We start from the raw sequence: 20,695 nt of genomic DNA on the forward strand, positions 1-20,695 counted from the left end.
CGTGATAAATATTTCACAGAAATGCAGATGCCGCATGCTACGATAAACACGTCCACAAACCCAAACACACAATCACTGAGAGAGCACTTCCCCATCTTTAAAAATTCAAGATGCCCTCAATATACATAAATAATAATAATAATGTGTTTATGTACTAGATGTACTTTGGGGTTGGATTAAATATTAACCGGCACTTAACGGTGGAGATGCTGTTGACATGGGTTAATGAGACAGGTGTGAGGCAGGAGTTCAGGTGTACCTGGTGCTGCTGGAGATGGAGGAGGTCAGCGACCGTCACGTCCACAGACGGAGTGGCACACTTGGGCCTGGCGTCCCTGCCCTCTCTGGCTCCGCCCTCCACGCTCGCTGCTCCGTTCTGACTGGCTGGGCTGTTGCTTGTCGCCTCCGTCCCAGATTCTTGCATCATGACTTAACAACCTGAGAGCAGAGGGTTGGAGAAGCAGCTGTTAAAACAAGGCGCGGGGACGCGTTTCAACTCGGGGCCAAACTGTAAACACATGTCACATCCTTCCCACACAATTTCATTTTTATTATAGGTTTTTCTATTGGTTCAAGACTGCCTGTTTCTTGTTTGTTTGCTTGCACCATATTCAGTGAGGCAAACACACGCATACGCTCTCATACTCTCTCTTTCCACTCTGTAATGAAGTGCTCTTTTGTTTTGTCTTTCCGGCGCAGATCCTTTGCAGATGACAAGCTGGTGCTGAGCTGAAGGAAGGAGCAGGGTTCAGGTTCTGTTTGTGTTCTCCTTCACGGCTGTGTGCAGGGGAAACCAGCACACATCTGAGAGGAACCCAACCTCGCAGAGGAGCCCAAGAAAACACTCGCCCTCACAAACAAAACACTTTCTATGGAAATGGATATATTTACTCGCATGGTCCCAGAAGAACCACGGCAGAATGGGTTTTTAATGGGAAACAGGGCGATGGTGTGTCCTGCCAAAGGATCTCCATGAGAAACATCCATTTTGAGACTGAAAACCCTCAAATCCTAAAGGGGTGCTCAATTAACACCAAAATATGAGTCTGACCAGAAATAAACCAGGAATCCAGGAAAAAATATTTTTTCAGTAATAGCTCAATTTCAGGGAGAAAACAAACAAGTAGAAACTAAAGCAGTGCAATCATATGCATTTACACAAGTATGTTTCCTATTTGTTTTTTTATGAGAATCAAATTGAAAAATCGTTATTCAGATGGACTGTAGTGTATGTATGGAAATACAGAGCCACGTTATTCAATTTCCAGTCTTCAATATCTGTTTTTTGGGGCACAGACAGCCCAGACAGGCACCCCCTCAGCCCCTCCCTCCCATATCCCTGGGGAGGAGTGCCAGAGACACTGGTGCTTATCTGGGGGCCTGTACTGCCCAAATCAGCACTGAGATTTATATCTATTGTGTTGGTCGTCACAGGCCTCACTGGTGCGGCACGCCTCGTCTCCATATTCCAGGGCAGTTAATGAAGCTGACCAAGTCAGGCAGAAGTAAATTAACTTGGCTGATTAATTATTTATATGAAGCAGAATAAATGCCCTTAAAACACTGGGCCTCATCATGAAAGGAGGTGAAAATTGAACTAAATGCAGATTTATAGTGTTGCGTTTATACCATGTAATAGGGGGCCCGTACGTGTTAATGTGTGCTCAGCTAAGGGCACGCGTCTCCTGAGATCCCCATCTAAACAAGACGCAGACTGAGACAGCGCAGCCATGGAAACACACCCTCAGAGCCTGACAGATAGCAAATTGAGGTTGACGACTTGTCAATTCAGAATGTAATTTCGTTAAGAAGTAAGACGATTATATAAATTAGATGGACAGATAAAATGAATTGTGTAACCGTCTTTAGTGCATTATGAGTTAAAAGTATCACTATTGTATGGTCATCAGTATTTGTAGGCTGTGAGAGTAAAGTTAGTACCAGATATAATCATCCCGTACTGCACTGTTGTGCTCATCTCTACACTTGGGGGAGTCTGATGTAGATCTAGAGGCAGGCAGCACATTCTGGTGAGTCATCTGACACTGTGGCTGGTTCAGAAGTGTGTCACGACGCCCCCACACTCCGGGGCCGTCGGTGCAGTTCGGGCCCGGGCTCGGGGCCCTGCTCACTCTGGGCCTCAGCTCCGGGCCCAGCCCCCTCTCCCTCCAGACAGATGTTGACCTGGCTCACCCCTCCAGTCTGGCACAGCCTCGCTCCATAATGGGATTTTCTAAACAGGGAGTGAGCGGGAGGAATACTGCGGGGTGGGAGGGAGCCAGCCACAACTACATCCACAGACCCCGCTCCACGCCGACTCCCCTTTCTGAGACACCAATTAGAAACACACATTCTCGGGCCAAATGAAATGCGATTTGAAATAAACCACATGCTGAGGTTATTCGCCCCCACTTCTTTTTCAAATAAAAGAAATGTTTCCACACACTGAAAAAAAGAACTGAGCCAGTGTTTTTTTTTTTTTTCCAAAGCTACATAAAAGGGGGGAAGTAATGGCTATTATGCATGCACTGTCATTCCATGCAAAATCTTCATAATTATAACGGAAAGGCGTAAATTTCTGAATGCATGGCATCTCCAAAAGTAATCAAGAGAATGGGCCGCGGGGCTATTTTAATGTATGCAAAACTAGTGACCCACAATAAAGGAGAGGAAGGCTACAATGAATGCAAAGTAATGCGCGCATGCTTGGATCCGGCACTGATGAGGGACGGCTAAAATTAACACCCAATTAATTTTCGAATTGACAAACAAATGAAACCCATAAATCTACTTTCTCATTAATTTTTACCGCAGAATAATTCAAAGCTGCAATATCATGGGCAAGAAAAAAAATTGGAAAAAAAGAAAATGGGCATTATCCATCATATATATATCAACCAGATAGGAAAGAGCCTTATTAGAGAGTTCTGGTGATAACAACGTTAATCTGTGCAGCGCTGAAGACGCAAACGATGATGTTTCAGGCAAAGGCAACATGCTAGTCCACCACGTGACTTGACTCCAGTTTCACTCCAGTTTATTTATCCATTTATTTATTTTCTGTTTGCTTGGGGGGTAGCCTTGTCCACGATGACTGAAATAGCTCGCACTTTTTCTCCTCATTCCGTTTAAACAATGTTCCATATTCAGTAGTAATTATGGGTCAAATGCTTCACTAGGTGCCGTACTTAGCAGGTATTTGAACAAACATGCACACAAACACTTATGGTGAACACAAACATCAACACAGCCAGACCGAGGTGAGGAAGGGGACCATGAGAAACAGGCCTGCCTTTTTATATATTAAAGAAGGAAAACAACAAAAACAAAAACCTCCACATAATGGAAATTCCAGGAGATGAGGAAGAGGCAACAGTCCAAAAAACACTCGCTGTGCTGTTGATCATCAGATGTCTGCTCTTCTGGGATGGGGGTGGGGGGTAAGTGGGGAGGGGGGAAGGGGGGGGTCTGCTTGCAAAACACAAGTGTTTGGAACAAACAGAGAATCATAAATAAAAAAGGTCAGAGTTTCTGTTTGTTTCTGTTTTGTTTTGGTTGCCTCTAATACCAGGGAGTACAGTACAAACAGTCACATGCATGACCCACCTGACCAGACAGGTTCAGGGTTAGCGGGCGCGGGCCAGGGCTGACAAGAGTCTGCCTCTCGTCCTCTCGGCTTCCCCTCACGGAAATCTACAGCGTGTCCCTCCTGTCACGGACTCCTGGAATCCGACCGCTCGAACGATCGGCGGAGGATTCAAGGTAGGGTCGGCCCGCGCAGCTGTGGCCTGACCCTTTCTCCCGCACTCTGTTTTTCTTCAACGCTCATGACAGTCAACTCTCAGCGGCCACCTGCTCCGAACGCGCGCGGTTCTCACACAGCCCTTGTTTACACAAGCGCACAACAAAAGCACAACATTCTTGAGCGGCAGATAAAGAAGGCCGGAGACAAAGGAGGAGACAAAAGGGAGCTCGGCACATCGAAGCTGTTGTTTAGGTTAGGATCGGTTGCTAGACTAGACAACACAACAGCCGGTACCAAGGTGTGACAGCGGAATGTTTCCCTGGGTGGCTTCTCAAGGCCCAGGGAGTTCTGCGCTCCCCTGTGTTTTGACTGAGGATAAGTCGGAAGACAAACACGCACGTGAGCGTTTTGCTGGTGCAGATAGTGTTGTTCACAAATAGACAAATACTGTATGTTCCGATGTTCCACGGTCATCGTTTTCCCAACGGCGAAGAAACCCTTCGAAGGACCTTTGTCTTTTTTTTTAGCCCCCTGCTGTCCTAGACAGAGAAAATCAGAATTGGACTGGATCCCTGAGCCCTCCCACACACAGCGAATTCTCCAACGCTCCCTCGTCTGTACCTTTGACGTAGTGCTCCGTATAAAAAGCGGAATCGCGTCACTCAGAAGCGCCGCCGCAGTCCGGGGGGGGGGAGGGGTTCACTCGGCGCACGGCGCGGAAGCCCGATCGCCTCTTCTCTGAGGAGCGGATCCGACGGCCGCGGATGACATTCCGCCGAAGGAGACTTCACGGTGCGACCAAACAACCCTCTAATCTCGCCGGCCACTTCAACCAAAAGTCGCAGATAAGCAAAGCGTAGCCTATCTAAAGACTACTGTGACACCACTGTAGAAACAGGCCTTCCCTCCTCCGCCCCCCTCCCCCACACTCCTTTTTTCATGGAGACACAGAAGCCTTTTAAAGTTCCTTCCAGACCTTGTAGGGGATAGGCGACCACTCAGAGCAGCAAACAAAGCAGCTATTTGTTTAATAAGTGATTGCTGCCATGGCGACAGTAAACAGGGAGACCTGGGGGTTGTGTTTATGAACAAACACATCTCCTTGCAGGAGCAATTTAACATTAACCAGGTGGAATGATCAACAGATTTCCTAGGTGACACGCAGGGCAGGCCCAGTGTAAACAGGCTCTGGGCGGAGAAAGGGGCCAGGCTTTAGGGAATCAAGGTCGATGCAAATGCAGCCCGGCTAGAATAAACAGCTATGGAGAACCGAAGACAAACAAACAGTCATTCTCCTGACATTTGAAGAAGCATTAGGGTGGTGTGTTACAGCTGCTGGCGGCCACAGGGAATGTGAACGAAGTGGAGGGGGGGGTAGTGTGGGGAGGGTCTCCCTAGCATGATGGACCAAGAACACTCGGAAGCAAGGCTCAACCCTTTCCCAGACCCGCCAGCCTAACGTCTCCTCATAGCACCACCGTGGAGAACTTGTAAAACATTGTTAAACATTTACCTCCCTCAATTATTCAGTAACTAGAGCTTGGAAACAACAAAGAATGTCTGAGAGCTTCTGATGCTGTCAGTATATGTTATGTTGACAGGGAAACCAACAAGACGGGAATCATTTGGAATCAATCTTATGGCACATCTCCTATAATGTTTTCCCTGACCAAACTGTATTGCTTAGTTGTGGTACACAGACTCAGAATCTGTCAGAAAAAACTTAAGACATTTGAGAGTTTGACTTTAAACCTGCAGTAGCTAATTGTTTGCTCTGTCACTCCATTTGTTGCGACACATAATAAGAACAAAAAACATTACGGGAAACATGGTAGAAAATTTGGTGCCCGGAATTTCAAGGCCCACTACACCTTGAGCACAAATTTCCATGTATTCAACACAACTTAGCTGAGCTGAGCACTGTACGTAAGGCCTCGCTTAAGTCAGTGTTCAGCTTCCTGTCTCCCTTTACTGTACGCCCCCCCCCCCCCCAACCTCCCCCAAAACAACTTTCACACTCATTTCATTTAGGCCCCAAACCCATTTACCCCCACATACAGAGGACAAAAAGAATGATCTAAGAGACCAAACACATATTTATGACACATAGACATGACTGTAATGGAATCGTCGGGCGTGAAATCTAGATTCAAACGTACTGCTGCACCATTGACAGGGAATGGGCTTGACGTCACAGTGATAGCAAGGATGATGATTCATATGAATATGAACCTATTATCACGCTACAAGCTCAGATAAATGCACAATAAGAATGCTAGCAGAAAGCAGACACTCCAGTGGTGAGGCTAAATAGATCCATAATTTTGGAAAATATACAAAACAGTTCGTCTCCTTAGCATGAAGCCCTCCCATATACACCTAACGTACAGGCCTGCTGTGCAGAGACAATTACGGAATGTGCCAAAGTAAGGCAGGCCATGGTATTTTTAGTGCAACAAAGGCCGATGGAGACTGAGTAAATAGAGAAGTCTAATGAGTTTAAAGCTGGTTATACATGAATGGAATACTAATTCTGGGATGTGGAGCCCTCTTTTAGGAGTGGTTCGCCACACATTCCTAAGCCAGTCTCCTTCATTTGACTTTGATAATCTCCCTCACACGTGGCTCATGCCGATTAACATTACGACAAGAGGACAGACATCAGGAGACATGGGGCCTTTTTTCTGACCAGGCGATGCGTGGGAAAAGCAGGCCTCGCTCCCCTCAAGCTCATCTTACCAATTAGACCTGTCAAACACACACACCGAAAGAAAAATACAGACTTCAATCTCTCCACCTCCTATGGGATCTGCAAAATCGCTTATTGTTTTAACATTACTTAAAGTGTGTCATATATTTTTAATCATTTTTACTAGAATTTATGCAAGGGCCATCCCCACGGGGGCGGAAAGTGGACTTGTGCAGAAAGGAAATGTGTCAGATGTGTTTTCCGAGGGAGAGGAAGGTTAGCCTCCGCGAACTTGTCTAATTAATACTGTGGGTCTAAGCCCAATGAGGACCAAAACTGACGACCATATTATTAGAATCACTGTCTTGGGGGGTAAACTTACCCAGTTGTGCACTGCTGCTGTGCACTGGCATCTCCAAGCAATGGCTCTTAAAGCACTAACATCAGTGCTGGAGATAGTTGCTGACCGTTTTCAGCATACTGTACCTGAAGGGTATGACTTGACAAACCAACAAGGCAATACAACAATCATGACTTAATGAAGATGTACTATTGACATCAAAACGTTGTCAACTTACACCTTAAATAAAAGGCTTCAATAGACCAGTGCTCCAGTGACTCCTCTCTAGGTTTGCTACAACAACTGTTACAGCGATATAAATGGTAAATGAACTGCACTTATATAGCGCTTTTCCACCTTAGCGGCACTCAAAGCGCTTTACAATGGCCTCTCATTCACCCATTCACACACCAATGGCAGTAGCTGCCATGCAAGGTGCTAACCTGCTCATTGGGAGCAATTTAGGGTTAGGTGTCTTGCTCAAGGACACTTCGACATGTGGACAGTCGGAGCTGGGATTCGACCACTGACCCTTCGATCACTGAACGACCTGCTCTACCAACTGAGCTACAGCCACCCAATAAAGGTAGGAAGAAAGTCAGCGAAAGTACAGTGTCTGTTGTTGCCCCGCCACTCAATAACATGGATATCCACAGATCCACAGCAGTACAGTATGTCAAAAGTTCAGTCCAACCCCCGCTATTGTTTCCTATTGTTTGTGAGCAGTCTTCAATATTCGAAATGTGTTAAATATCTGATTTCAGCGTACAATACACTACAGGTGCTTGCCTAGCAGACCTTTTGTTTGGAGTCAGTCACACAGAGATAAAGTTAAGCTATTGATTGCCAGACACAATCATTAACCTTTACACACAAATAATGGTAAGGAAATGCAATGGGCATTTTACTTGAGTAGTTATCTTATGTGACAAAGAATATTAATATTTAACTATTGCTTCACATGTGTGAGGTACAAAAGCAATGTACTGAAAAAGTAGATCAAATGTGCACTCTATAAGAGGCTTGAATATGGACCAAGTCAAATGCAACCAAGCAGCCATTCTCCCTCAGAGAGCCAAGCAAAGAATATGAAAATAAAAGAAAATATAAGAAATAATTTATCTTAATTCCCTGCAATGAGCCAAGATGCTTGTACTGAATTCCACTAGATGATTCCACTAGATTCAACTTGAATCTAATCCAATTGTGTGGAAAAATGCAGAAAAGGCAGCATTATCTTGACGTTACCTTCACAACATCCACGCAAGCACATTTGTTAATAGCCCCTTCCAACTGATTGGGTAAGTTATGGGCGTCCATTAACCAATCAGAACAAAGGACCAAATAAATTGTGGTATCCCATTCATTGTTTCTGGCATGGGAATGGACTGACCTCTGACCCCTCCCCCTGTCTCCTTCTCAGGTCCCTGGTCCTCGTAGACATTATTGGGCCGGTTTGTGCCTAAGAAGCGTGTCATTATTTTAAAAGCCCCAGCTTCCTAGAGAGAGGACATGGAGGGTTAAAAAGGAGAGGTTTGTGCCTCTTCCATTAAGCAGTTAAACTGAAGGTAAAGGGCACAGGGCTAAATACCCAAAGACCTTGTATGAATCTCGGCGCTTTAATGGAATCAGGTTTTAACAACTATTTTTCGTTAAATACAGCCCATGTCAGGAGGATGCGTCCCACCCATAAAGCAGAGCAATGACAATGTACAGTGGTACTAATACAAGGACATAGTTCATCATGACATTTTCTGCAATTCCCAACTGATTAGGGTCATTATGTTGGAGGTCTGATTTATGATGTCATTTCCTCTCACCGATCCTGCATCAATGAATCTTAATGAATTGGTAAATAAGGGTGAAGATTACACTCTGTGACACCGCAACATTCCTCACCCTCAACACATCGGATTTATGTAGCCAATTAGAGACTAACAGAGAAAATTGTCTGGCAGAAAAATAATATTTTTTATGGTTCAAAATGGAAGAGCATTCTTGCTGAAGGGCAATTGTATTGTCAGTGTTAAGTCCATAAAATATCTCCTCAGCCTTCAAAACACAAAACCAGCCGTGTATGAGCCGGACATGCTTTCACAAAAAGACAAAAGGAGAAAGTTTATGAATGTGAGACTGTGCATTCAGGGCTTTCAGCTCTGAAATTAGCCGAAGACCTTGGCGTTCGTTCGCAATCAACGCCTTGGTGTGTTTGATCAGTGCACATACACCTCTGTGTGACAAACATGTTTACCTATTCCGAGCAAACATCAGACAATGAGAGAGCATGAGGTGCTGCTTCTCTAATGAAGATACAGCACCGTTATCAAGACAAGTCTTTTCTCTGCACAATTAGATCCAGGCCTCTTGATAGAAACATCAATAGCATGCACAGGCCCATAGAAGAGTTATCATTCGCCATGAATCTATCGCATGTATTATCTCAATTATGATTCTCTACGGTAAGCTTAAGGGAGATTTGAGAAACATACAGCCAGGAGAGCACATCCTGCCGGTATTCATCTTTTTTTCAAAGGAAGAATATCATACAACCCTTTCAAGGCATCAATCAATGATCAACATGTAATGCGAACGACATCCAGTACGATTACGGACTCAAACGATTCCTTGGACATCGTTATTACAGCTTAGGGCCGCTAACGCTTCTATTTTTTTAGGACGAGGATTTAACACCAATTAGAAGCCGAACATTGGTGGGGGTACGAATATACGTGTGTATCAAAAGAGTGAGGAGCACCTTCGTCTATTAATCCCAACTTCGTAAAGGAACACTTAAGAGTGATAATGAGGCCACTTTATGTGTTCCATATTGTGACTGGATTTAGTATGAGGACGCTGCTGGCCTCCACATCAAACAGCCTGGCCTACAGTCACAGTCAGGCACGGGGCTGAGGGATGCGCTGTGTGAAAAGGAGTGGAAAATTAAAGCTGAAGCTGAGCAGGAAGGGGCTTAATTTACTGGCATGTACAGTATGCAAATGAGATTACTCTCAGTTTAACTGCATCATTTATGTCCATAATAACAGCATCATCATTACAGGGCTCAAATTAAATTACACTGTAATTAGCATATCAAAGTGATTGGTTAAAGTTTAAAACAAATACCCAATTTTGTTAATGAACATCTGTAATCACCGTGTAGACTCCAATGAAAACATCCAAAACAAATATGTGTTTGGGAGAGAGGAAGGAGGATCCCTCTCAGGCAACAGGTTTGTGCGTGCGTGTGTGTGTGTGCGTGTGTGTGGTGGGGGGGGGGGGGTCTTACCTGGCAGGCTCCACACTCCGGTTATATTTCCCAAACTCTATGAGATCAAACATGCAATTTCCCACACTTGCCACTTCAGGAGCTCATCAATGAAATACTAATCACCTCAGACCTCGTTCTGTGAATAGGGCTGCAGCTGAGGGCTTAGAGAAACTTCCATTTTATGTAAAAAAAAAAACACAACCCCCCCCCCCCCCCCACTATCTCTGCGTGTCAGTTAATACACACACACATACACACACACACACACACACACACACACACACAAACACACACACACACACACACGGATATACAGGTTTAACCATTGCCTTTCCCACGTCTCCTCTGATAAACATGGTGAATATTAACACCCACATCCCCCAGCCTCCCCCTAAGCTGCGCCCAGCACTTCCTCAGGCCTCTGACACAAATCACACACACCTTATTTATGTGCCCATGTCTAGAGGCAAAAGTCAGTCTGCATGTCATATTTCTCCTGTTTGATCCACTGCTTTTATACTAGCACGTCCTCACATTATTGATTTAATTCAGAATTTATGACTCACTACGCGACTCACAAAAGTGAATTCCGATGCCTTAAGTTTCAAACATCAGTCAATCTCACCTTCCTCCCCCTCCTACACCCCCCCTCCCCCCCCAAATCCAACCACCACTTCTTTTGTCCCCTGTACCTCTACACATCCGTCCAACAAGAGTCAGCGACTAGCGGTGTACACTATCGGAAATGGACTCGTCAAATTTTAAAGAAGTGGCATTTTATTTTATTCATTGAGGAATCCATTAAAGGCCGTATTCCTTAGAAGTATGTAAATGATGTGCCTTTCAAGGTAGAGCTCGGGCAAATCCCCTCCATCAGCTAATGACGGCGCTCATTACATGCAGAGAGGCTGGCTAATGAAGGCTCTGGGCCGGCCGCCCCCCTCGCCCAGTGTAAAGCCCTATGAAATGCTAATATCTCACTTCTAATTAAAGGATACTAAGTCCAAATGCTCCTTCACGGCCGGTAGCCGGGAACATAAATTTTATTTTTCAACACTACACTACACCCAAAGATGTGCCTGAGCAACATTCCATTAATTCATATTTAATAACCCCACTATCCCGGCATTCCTTTGCTTTCTCTCTCTCTCTCCCTCTCTTCACAGCTTCATATTGTGAGCAGGTACATCATTAAGCTTTGTACATTTTTGCTTTTTGCTGGTGCACTCACTTTAATGCACGCATAGGCACACAGCCTTACAGCACGTGTCATGAGGGAAAAGGTCAACAACAACAACAAAAAAGCCAGTATCAACTGCACCTGTATACATTTACAATGTTTACACATCTCTGGCTGTAAATATGTTTACAAGGAACGCGCTGCCCTTCTCAGAAGCTGACCTTGAAGTCCGTAAACAAGCTCCTCACAAAGTGCATGAACGTCAGCTAGGCTGTACCGGCCACGCTTTCCCCCGCATTGAAAAACATTCAATCAGTTTCTTCCACTTGAAAATATTTTGTGAACTACGTTGAATTTGTTACATAATTTTACAGCATGAGTCAAACACATCTGAAGGCTTTAGACTGTGCTAAAATATACTACTGTACGGGTTTTACTCCAATCACAGTTAGATATTGTAACAATACTCCATGCCAGGGTACTGTACCAATCACTCTTGTAACTCATATACACAGCCCATGAAGGATATGCCCGTTCTGAGTAATGAACATAATGAAGGTAGATCTAACCTCGCAACAAAGACAGAGTGAGTGAGACAACACTACTCAATGCACTACTCAACTCAATATCTTAGTACTGTAACTAGCACCAGGTGGTTATGGTTTACATCTTGAAATAACATTGTTTCTATTAATTTAGAAAACTCTGATTAAAATCATGTGGAGACATAACAGCGTTTTAAACACTTTATATAATAACTTTGGAAGATATTCATTCTCATTATAACTATCAATCAGAACTGGCATGTAGCCAACATCTAAAGTAGTATTTTTCCCTGTACTAGTCCTTAATGCATTATCAAGAACTATTCTACTTCAGTCATACTTACTGTTAACAAACAAGCAGAGTGAAATGGATGCATTTAAAGGTCGATGTTAAGAACATATCACATGACTTCTGTTTGATCCCGCACCAAGTATTTTCCCAAGGATTCCTCTGCCCTATCCTGTGTAAATCATGGAGGCTGACCTTCAACATTCCTCACGTCCCATCTTCCCATTCATTCACAGGCCCAGATAATGCTGGGCAAATATCATAAACGTGAGGATTTTAGGATTGAGGTGAGGCTGCCAACATCCTCAACCAACCAGGGAAAAGAAAGCCATGCATTGGTAAGCACCAATTTTCCACCAACTACCCAACCAAAACCCACAGCATAAGTAACACTACCAACCGGACCCATGTCTGAAAACGCAACGTTATATTTTGTGCGAAAATGGGAGATCTTCTTCAATGCCTCTAATACCATTCTATTAGGTCCACTGATTGTTTCATTCCTAATAGTTGTGACATTACCATCGATTTCTCTATTCCATCCCCACCTCAGGTCTCCGTGCGCATGTGTTTTGAGGTGATCTCATCCTGGAAGAGAGAGAGGGCCTCCAGTGTCAGTGAGATGTCTCCAGTTCAAACGCTCCCTGGTGGAGCGGAGCGGGACAGGGCATGACCTGCTGCTGAACTGGCCTCTGCTGCCCAGACAACAGCCACTCTAAACACATCACTCTTATCCCCCCTGATAAATAACTAAACACAGCAAACAGACACATCAGTCAACCTCTGCACTGCTAACACAGAGACACTGACAGAGATGGATAGAGAGATACAGAGACAAATAAAGAGAAAAAGAAAGATGGATAGAGATAGAGAGACAAATAGAGAGAGAGAGAAAGAGAAAGAGAGAGAAGGGTGTGGGGAGAAAAGAGAGAGAGTGCAAGAGAGAGTGGGATATTGAAAGAAAGAAAGAAAGAAAGAAAGAAAGAAAGAAAGAAAGAAAGAAAGAAAGAAAGAAAGAAAGAAAGAAAGAAAGAAAGAAAGAAAGAAAGAAAGAAAGAAAGAAAGAAAGAAAGAGAAAGAAAGAAAGAAAGAAAGACAGCAAAGTGAATAAGCAAAAGAAAGGCTAGGAGAGGCGGAGTACATACAGTAGCGAGGGTGCGATGTGTAACAGGAGAGAGTGGATAAATATCACACACAAGCCTGAGCCAGGCTCCAGGGAAGGTGGAGGACTGTTAGGGCTGAGCCAGGCTCCAGGGAAGGTGGAGGACTGTTAGGGCTGAGCCAGGCTCCAGGGAAGGTGGAGGACTAGGGCTGAGCCAGGCTCCAGGGAAGGTGGAGGACTAGGGCTGAGCCAGGGAAGGTGGAGGACTGCAGGGCTGATCCAGGTTCAAGGGAAGGTGGAGGACTAGGGCTGAGCCAGGCTTCAGGGAAGGTGGAGGACTGTTAGGGCTGAGCCAGGCTCCAGGGAAGGTGGAGGACTAGGGCTGAGCCAGGCTCCAGGGAAGGTGGAGGACTAGGGCTGAGCCAGGCTCCAGGGAAGGTGGAGGACTGTTAGGGCTGAGCCAGGCTCCAGGGAAGGTGGAGGACTAGGGCTGATCCAGGCTCCAGGGAAGGTGGAGGACTGCAGGGCTGATCCAGGTTCAAGGGAAGGTGGAGGACTAGGGCTGAGCGAGGCTTCAGGGAAGGTGGAGGACTAGGGCTGAGCCAGGCTCCAGGGAAGGTGGAGGACTAGGGCTGAGCCAGGCTCCAGGGAAGGTGGAGGACTGTTAGGGCTGAGCCAGGCTCCAGGGAAGGTGGAGGACTGCAGGGCTGTGAAAGCTGGGCCTTTTTGCCGAGCTGTGACATTTGTTTCTTATTGTCTAAGTGGCAGTTAAAAGCGTCTCCCTGCGAGGGCCCCTCAGCTCTGTGCTCGGCCGCTTTAACAGGGAGGTAACCATATTAGGACGTGTATGGTAAAGTAAACAATAACATAGTTGCAATGAGATGGAAATTTTTCAGCTAATGGTGTTTGTCATTCCTGTTTTCAACCCTGCGAACAGCCCCATACTTTTTCTCCTCGGCCAGGGAGACTTTGTTTATGAAAACAACGTAGAAGCCAAGGCTGAAACCGGTGAAGAAACACTGTAAATAAATATATATGTTTAAAAAATGCCTCTGCCTTTCTCATTCAATCTCATTAAATAAACCCCTATTCTGGATGAAAAAATGCCTTACTGCCTTTCTAAAGAAGTGTTCCGCTTCATGTGCATCTTCTAAGTGTCTAATTTCAATTAAATTTTTTAAATATATTTCTGATGATCCAACCAGAGGAACGAGAGGACAACCGACTTGGCAGTGATGTATGATGTGAAGTAGTACAGCTGGTGAACTTGCTGTAGAATAAAATAAAAAGGGATATTATTTGATGTGTCTGGGTTGGAAGGTTCCATGTCTCACTAATTTAAATGGCATGTAGAGAGCTATTTGAAAGTAATGTAACATTCATTTTACTCTGTTTCAGTGGTCACTTGGTCTTGTCTTCTTTCTCTCCTTCTCGTTGGTCCTAGTGATGTCTCTTTTCGAGGTTAAAGAGAAGGCATAGCTGCCATTAATGTCTGGAAAACAATTCCTACACTCAAGACCAAGTCCTTGACCTATTGTTGCCAATACACTACTGAATCAACTCGATTCACACGCCTAACCCTTTGAACACATATAGACCAAGCCATGGCAGCCCAACTTTAGTCTGGGTTTGCTGTTGAGCCAAACCCTAAAATGTAACTTTTGACTTAAACGGCCAAGTTGCAACAATATAACACTTTTTTCCATACTTTCTCATGGTTTATCTCTCCTCACTCGCTCTCCAGTGGGCTTCTCGGCCACTCTCCTAATCTCACACCAAAAATGCAAGCTGTTTATTTACGCAGGGTTAGAGCCGTTCCATTAAGCAGCCCCACCAGGTGCTTCATCCCTAAAAGGGATTTGTTTTTTCAAATAAATGGTGGAGCGGAGGACTGCCAAATTGCTATTGACCATGAAGTGAATTCAGATATGTCCAAATAAGAAGACCAAGACATCCAAGACAATCAACCCACTGCAACTTCAGTGCAATTTCAACATGGCAGTAGCTGGCCTTGGCACTCACAAGAGATAGGTCATTTTACTGAGAATTTAAGACTTAAAATCAATCAAAATGATGAATTAAATTTCACTTTTTTGAAGCAGAGAGAACAGGCCAAAGCCTCATACAAAAAGGCTGGGGAGATTTGACACATTCTTTCACTGTTGTGATTTTCTTTTCATCTCTTTGTAAGACAATTCATCTGCAGGTGGAATTTGCTTACTTCTGTCACCTCAGTCAATCTCACACAAAGACCCTGTCACGTTAGCCGTCTGCACCTGGTAGCAGGCTGACATTATCAAAGGATTCAGTCTATCAGACAGAGCTGAGTTTATACGTCCATCAATATGTTCCAAACCTAAAAAAATGACATGCCTGTGAGATGCTGATAGAAAAATAGATTGAAACTTGCCAAACACGTTTCCCGCCCAAAAAAGGTATTTTAAGTAGCTTCAAGATAACACATCTATGATAACAATATCAGCACAATTCCTTCTACTATACCAGAAAAGATAATTCAGAATGTCCCTCTATCCAGCGACACACTGCATTCTGAATACAGCATACATTTACCTGTACAACCTGTTTAGTCAGACAATAAAGAGCCTAGCTATCTCCCAGGGCCTGTCCAGCTATCAGCTGATGAGCTGTGTGAGCAGTGCATCTGATAGAAGGCAGGAGACAGGGGGGCAGGTGAAAGGGTTTCCAAGGCTCCGCCACATCCTGTGATCTTGATAAACAAGAAGGGGAAAAAAAGACTGTGTGTTGCTTTTCATGTTGGTCTCCATTGTGCTATAGTGTCACCGTACAGATGATAACGTTTCATTTTCATCAGGCTGGAGGGAAGCCTGGCAGATATTTTGCCTGTCACTGTTTTTAACTACAGTGCCGCCCAGGCTCACCGAGCAGATTACGGCACTTACAGAGCATGAAAAACACAGTGACACAACTGCTAGTGGCAGAAACGTTTAACTTTCTTGTTAGCAATCTCCCCCATGTGGCACTTTAGCAACAGAACGTTGTTTAGTACGTTCCGAGCTCGGCAAAAGCGATTAAAGGAACTCTTAAGAATCAAAGCGTTATAAATGCATGGAAACACAGCCAGCTGTAAATGCCACAGAATTAGAAGCTTACCAGCCTTAATACTAATACATAGCAATTTTCAGCCTGATGCTGATATAAAGAAATTACTTCTTTTTTTTTTTAAGTAAGCAGTAAATGCAGTCAAGTGGACTATTATAAGAGTTTATTTTTATTCCCAGCAGTAGTCTATTTGCAACCTTTCTGTGGTCCAACTCATGAACTCACTTGTTTATTTTTAATACTCCCATAAAAGCAGATTAACAAAGTAGCTTGAACATCTTAAGCAAAGTAAACTAGTCTGTGATCTTCAGAAGAATTCTAATAAACACCAAGGGAACTGTGGCACTATTTGTTGATGTGTAGCTATTTCCCTCTGTTACTGTATAAGGATTCATGAAATCCCAATGAAGTTCAAGTGGAGACACATCTCAAAGTGACCCAAACAGAAAATAGACACATTTCAGCTTCTGAAGGAGGATTTTGTCATTAAATGGAGCTTTTATCAGTTGAACAAAATATGTGTATGAAGCATGCTCAAAATATGTGTATGAAGCATGCTCTGAACACATCACTATCCAGCAAGAGTAGATCACCATGTAGAGCCATCTTCTGTGGAATCAACCCCTTTGTCAGGCCACATTCATTCTTAATCCCACAACAAATACAGACATGAGGAGCATATGCACACATATGCTATACAAATGTGCACATAAACACACACACACACACGCACACACACACACACACACACAAACACACACACACACACGCACACACACACACACACACACACACACAAACACACAGACACACACACACACGCACACACAATCAGACTAAACCAAACCTGACTCATTGTGGAATAACAAGGAATAACAAATAACAACTCCTCTATATCAAACTCCGAAATGGCTTTAAAGCTTGAAGCATGCTAATCCTATAAGCTGCCACAGGGGTTTCTGCATTAGCGATACAATCACAATCACATTGGAAAGTCGTGTCAATGATCAGGCCGATTTTGGCACATTAAAGTTAATTACAGCATCGTCTGAAGGATTTCAGGCCGATCTTACATCTGGAGCAGGCAGCTGTGGGCCAGGAGAGGAGCCGCTTGAGGAGACTATGCAGAGAATGCACTCAAGATAAATACCACGGCTCTTTCCCCCTCTGTCTGCACCTCTCCGCTTTCCAAACGGCAAGGTGATTGGATGAATTCAAACAGAGAGCAGCTGAGCTGATTAGCGGGCAGCGGTGATGAGAGCGGTCAGTAAACTCGCTCACTTCTCAGATGCCGAGAAAAATGTACACAGCGGTTTATTCAAATACACTTCGCCCCGCGCGTGAACGGGTCACGGTGCGCAGTGGGCCCTCTGAGCTGCTCACAGAGGAACCTTCACCGCTGTCACCGAGCCCGCTGTCCTTCCAAACCCATCTGCTGTCTCTCAACGAGCATAAACACTAGCTACAGTATCCCCTAAATCTAGGTTTCCCAACGTTGTCTCAACACGCTGTGTTCGCCCAGTGTGTGGTGCCTGTACGGAGTGAGGATCACCTTTCTGCAAGTCACAATAAGATATTAAACGGGATGAAGGTCGTTTATTTTCTCGCTTTTAATAGTCCTGTAAACCTGCGGTGGTTTAAACCAGCGCCTAAAGCCGTGAGCTCAGGGTCGTGACGGTGAAGTCTGTCACTGTCTGCTCCGCCTGGCTGTGAGAGACAGAACACAGACGCGCTGCTCCTCTGAAGCCCGGAGCTCCTGACGTGTGAACACCCCCGCCCCGCCCCGCTGGATCGGCCCAGCCTGGCTGCTCTCGTCCTGGGGCCCCAACACTTTGTGATACAGAGAGGGGTGTGAGGAGCACACACAAAACCGTCCACTGAGAGCAGCAGAGACTGAATCCATGAAAGGTGGACTGGTTTGGTGGACTCTCCAGAAGTAAACAAAGGCATCTGTACAAATAATCAGGGGATATAGTATTCCCTACCAATCAGAAAGAGAAATTAATTTCTTCCCTTAAAGCAGCCATACACCATGTGGATTGGTAAAAGGTAGATGCAGTATGTTAAGTACATCTGTCTTGAACTTGCACACGACCATCATGAATTTCCTCTAGTCATATCTCATCTCTGGACTGAGAAGTCCAGGCGTCATTCTGTTACTGTATAGTATTGCACAGCTATGTCATAAACATACAGCAGCAATACAGTGACTCTGATCACTGTTAAAATAGCTATGCAAGGGAACATATTCTCCAGTCAATCTGCCTGCTTTGATAAAGGTTAAACATATAATGAGCCTTAATAATCCTAAATGTTTGACAGAAAGTGCAAATTTGGCAGAAATTGTCTATTTTTCTAGAAGACACAAACAGGGAAACAAGACTACATTCTACAATCTATTAAGCCAACTCAATACAACATTCACCTCTTCACCCTGTGATAGGATTCTAATGAATAATCGCATGTTTACCTTCTACAAGGGCTTGCTTGTTTAAAGCAATCTTCAGTTCCAGCGTTGTGACTTCAGCCTCCTTGCCCTGTGGACACAAGACAGGGAAAATAAGTATGTTATTGAATAATTACTACCACAAATTACAACACTTGTCATCAGCAACCACCACATCAAAATCCCCGAGAGAAAAACCTGACAAAATCAATGTGTATTAGCAAGTCAGACACTATGAAACCTCCCAACTGCCTCTACTGCTATGGAGCATGGATGATCACAGGTGAAGACAAATACTTGGCTTATTTCACATTTTCTGGAAAACTATCAGGACAGTTAAAATGCCATATGGATGATCTCATGGTGGCAGCAACCTCTCTCTGGACAGGTTTGTCTGTTTGTAACTGTCATCAGATACACGCAAGAGCAGAGCACACTGCACAGTCCTCCGCTGTGAACCACATCTTTACATGGCCATCTGGCTGATAAGTGCAGACATTCACCATACCTGCAGCAGACAATCAAATGAACAATGAAGCTGTTAAATGGACATGGACAGTATATTTGCAAGACAAAAAAAAAAGGATGTGCTCCTCTCCCTTACATGCCTTTTATCAGCGAAACGTCAAAGATGGCCTCCTGGTGGAGCGCACCTGTCCCAGCTCCACCAGGAGTCCCCCTGAGGCCAGATCCACTGCTCTACATGCAACCAGAGCTCCACTCCATCTGAGCACTCAACCCCACCGTAGAAAAGAACAGCATAAGGGATGGGGGGGGGGCAATAAAATTGTATTTTTATGGTAAACTGAGAAGTGACTATGGGGCAATATCTCAGGAGCATTTGAATAAAAGCATTAAAGCATATCCAAATATGAAAAAAATACCTAGTCTCTCACACTGTTCTTTTGTGCCGTTTACATTTGGCAGTCAAAACTGTGGCTGGGCATTCGTGCAGGTCTAAAGTGTTTATCTAAAGCAGCCTGTGCATAGATAAAACACATGAGGCTGCCTTGCCCATTTCCAGCATTAATTATCTGTTAAATGCCCTTGTTGAAAACACGAGTCAACATTAAACTCACTCTGAACTCTTATGAGGGTCGAAATATCACAGAAAATGGACTATTCCCACACAAGCCCCAATTATTCTGATTCATTACACTTCAATTAACATATCATCAATGCCATCATAAATCAATAGCGAGTGGTGACAAATTACAGATATTTTCAGTTTCAAACTACTAAACATCATTAATCCCTATCACCTGTAAAGGCCCTGGGAACTAAATTAGTTTACCCAGTGCATAACATCCATTTAGACAAATGTTCCATCACTTTAACGATGGAAAATGTGTATTGGGGGGGGGGGGGGACAACATAACTCTGATAGTAGCTGCATGCTTTTTCTCTCTGCTACATAATGCACATCGTGTAATACCTAAATACATAATTGTTTCAATTTGAAACCGCACGTGGCCACAGCACAGCCATTTGGAGCAGTCGGGATGCTCATAGCTCGGGGTGCGGGTAAACAAGCACACGCTGCTTTGTTCTGCTGGGGGAGGCTGAGCCCATAACACACTCCCACGTTGAGATTTTAGGGAACAGAATAACTCCTGGGTGAGATAATTACCCACCTAGGCGGGTTGTGTGTTTGCACAGCGAGCGGGCCCAGGTTGAGAACATGAATCACATTGCAACATTTTAAAGAGATAAAGAGAATGGATGTGCATCTTACAATACTCTGCCCAGGTGTTGAAAAGGGAAACAGGACAACAGGCTGTCAATGTGGGAATCGAGTTGTAAGACCTCTTCTGTCCAATGGACGGACACTGAGAGAGATCACATCACTTATTTTGGCATCCGTAGATCTGGCAAATATGCTTCTAATGTGCATTACGCCAGTGACAGTCAACATAACAAACAATGTTTCTTGTTCTTGATATAACAGTGAAAACCCAGAGAGACAAGTGAGTATTCAATCGGAAATGTGCAACACTGTGGACAATCATC

The 20,695-nt window shown here is 44.4% G+C and overlaps 1 protein-coding gene across 4 annotated transcripts in view; it reads right to left on the reverse strand.

Annotated features, from left to right (window-relative positions):
- foxp1b (forkhead box P1b) overlaps positions 1-20,695 on the reverse strand; it is a 157,308-nt gene that overhangs the window by 86,680 nt on the left and 49,933 nt on the right. For 3 of the 4 annotated variants that reach the window (XM_084440856.1, XM_084440857.1, XM_084440854.1), the window contains exons 4-5: positions 18,710-18,776; positions 260-438 (exon numbers count right to left, since the gene is read on the reverse strand). In XM_084440856.1, the coding sequence (XP_084296982.1) occupies positions 260-427 (168 nt within the window). In that variant the 5' untranslated portion in view covers positions 428-438; positions 18,710-18,776. Of the gene's footprint in view, positions 1-259; positions 439-4,366; positions 4,432-18,709; positions 18,777-20,695 lie in introns of those variants that run through there. The other variant, XM_084440855.1, reaches the window with a different exon arrangement.

The sequence above is a fragment of the Borostomias antarcticus genome (assembly GCF_949987555.1).
Source record: "Borostomias antarcticus genome assembly, chromosome: 7".
NCBI lineage: Eukaryota > Metazoa > Chordata > Actinopteri > Stomiiformes > Stomiidae > Borostomias > Borostomias antarcticus.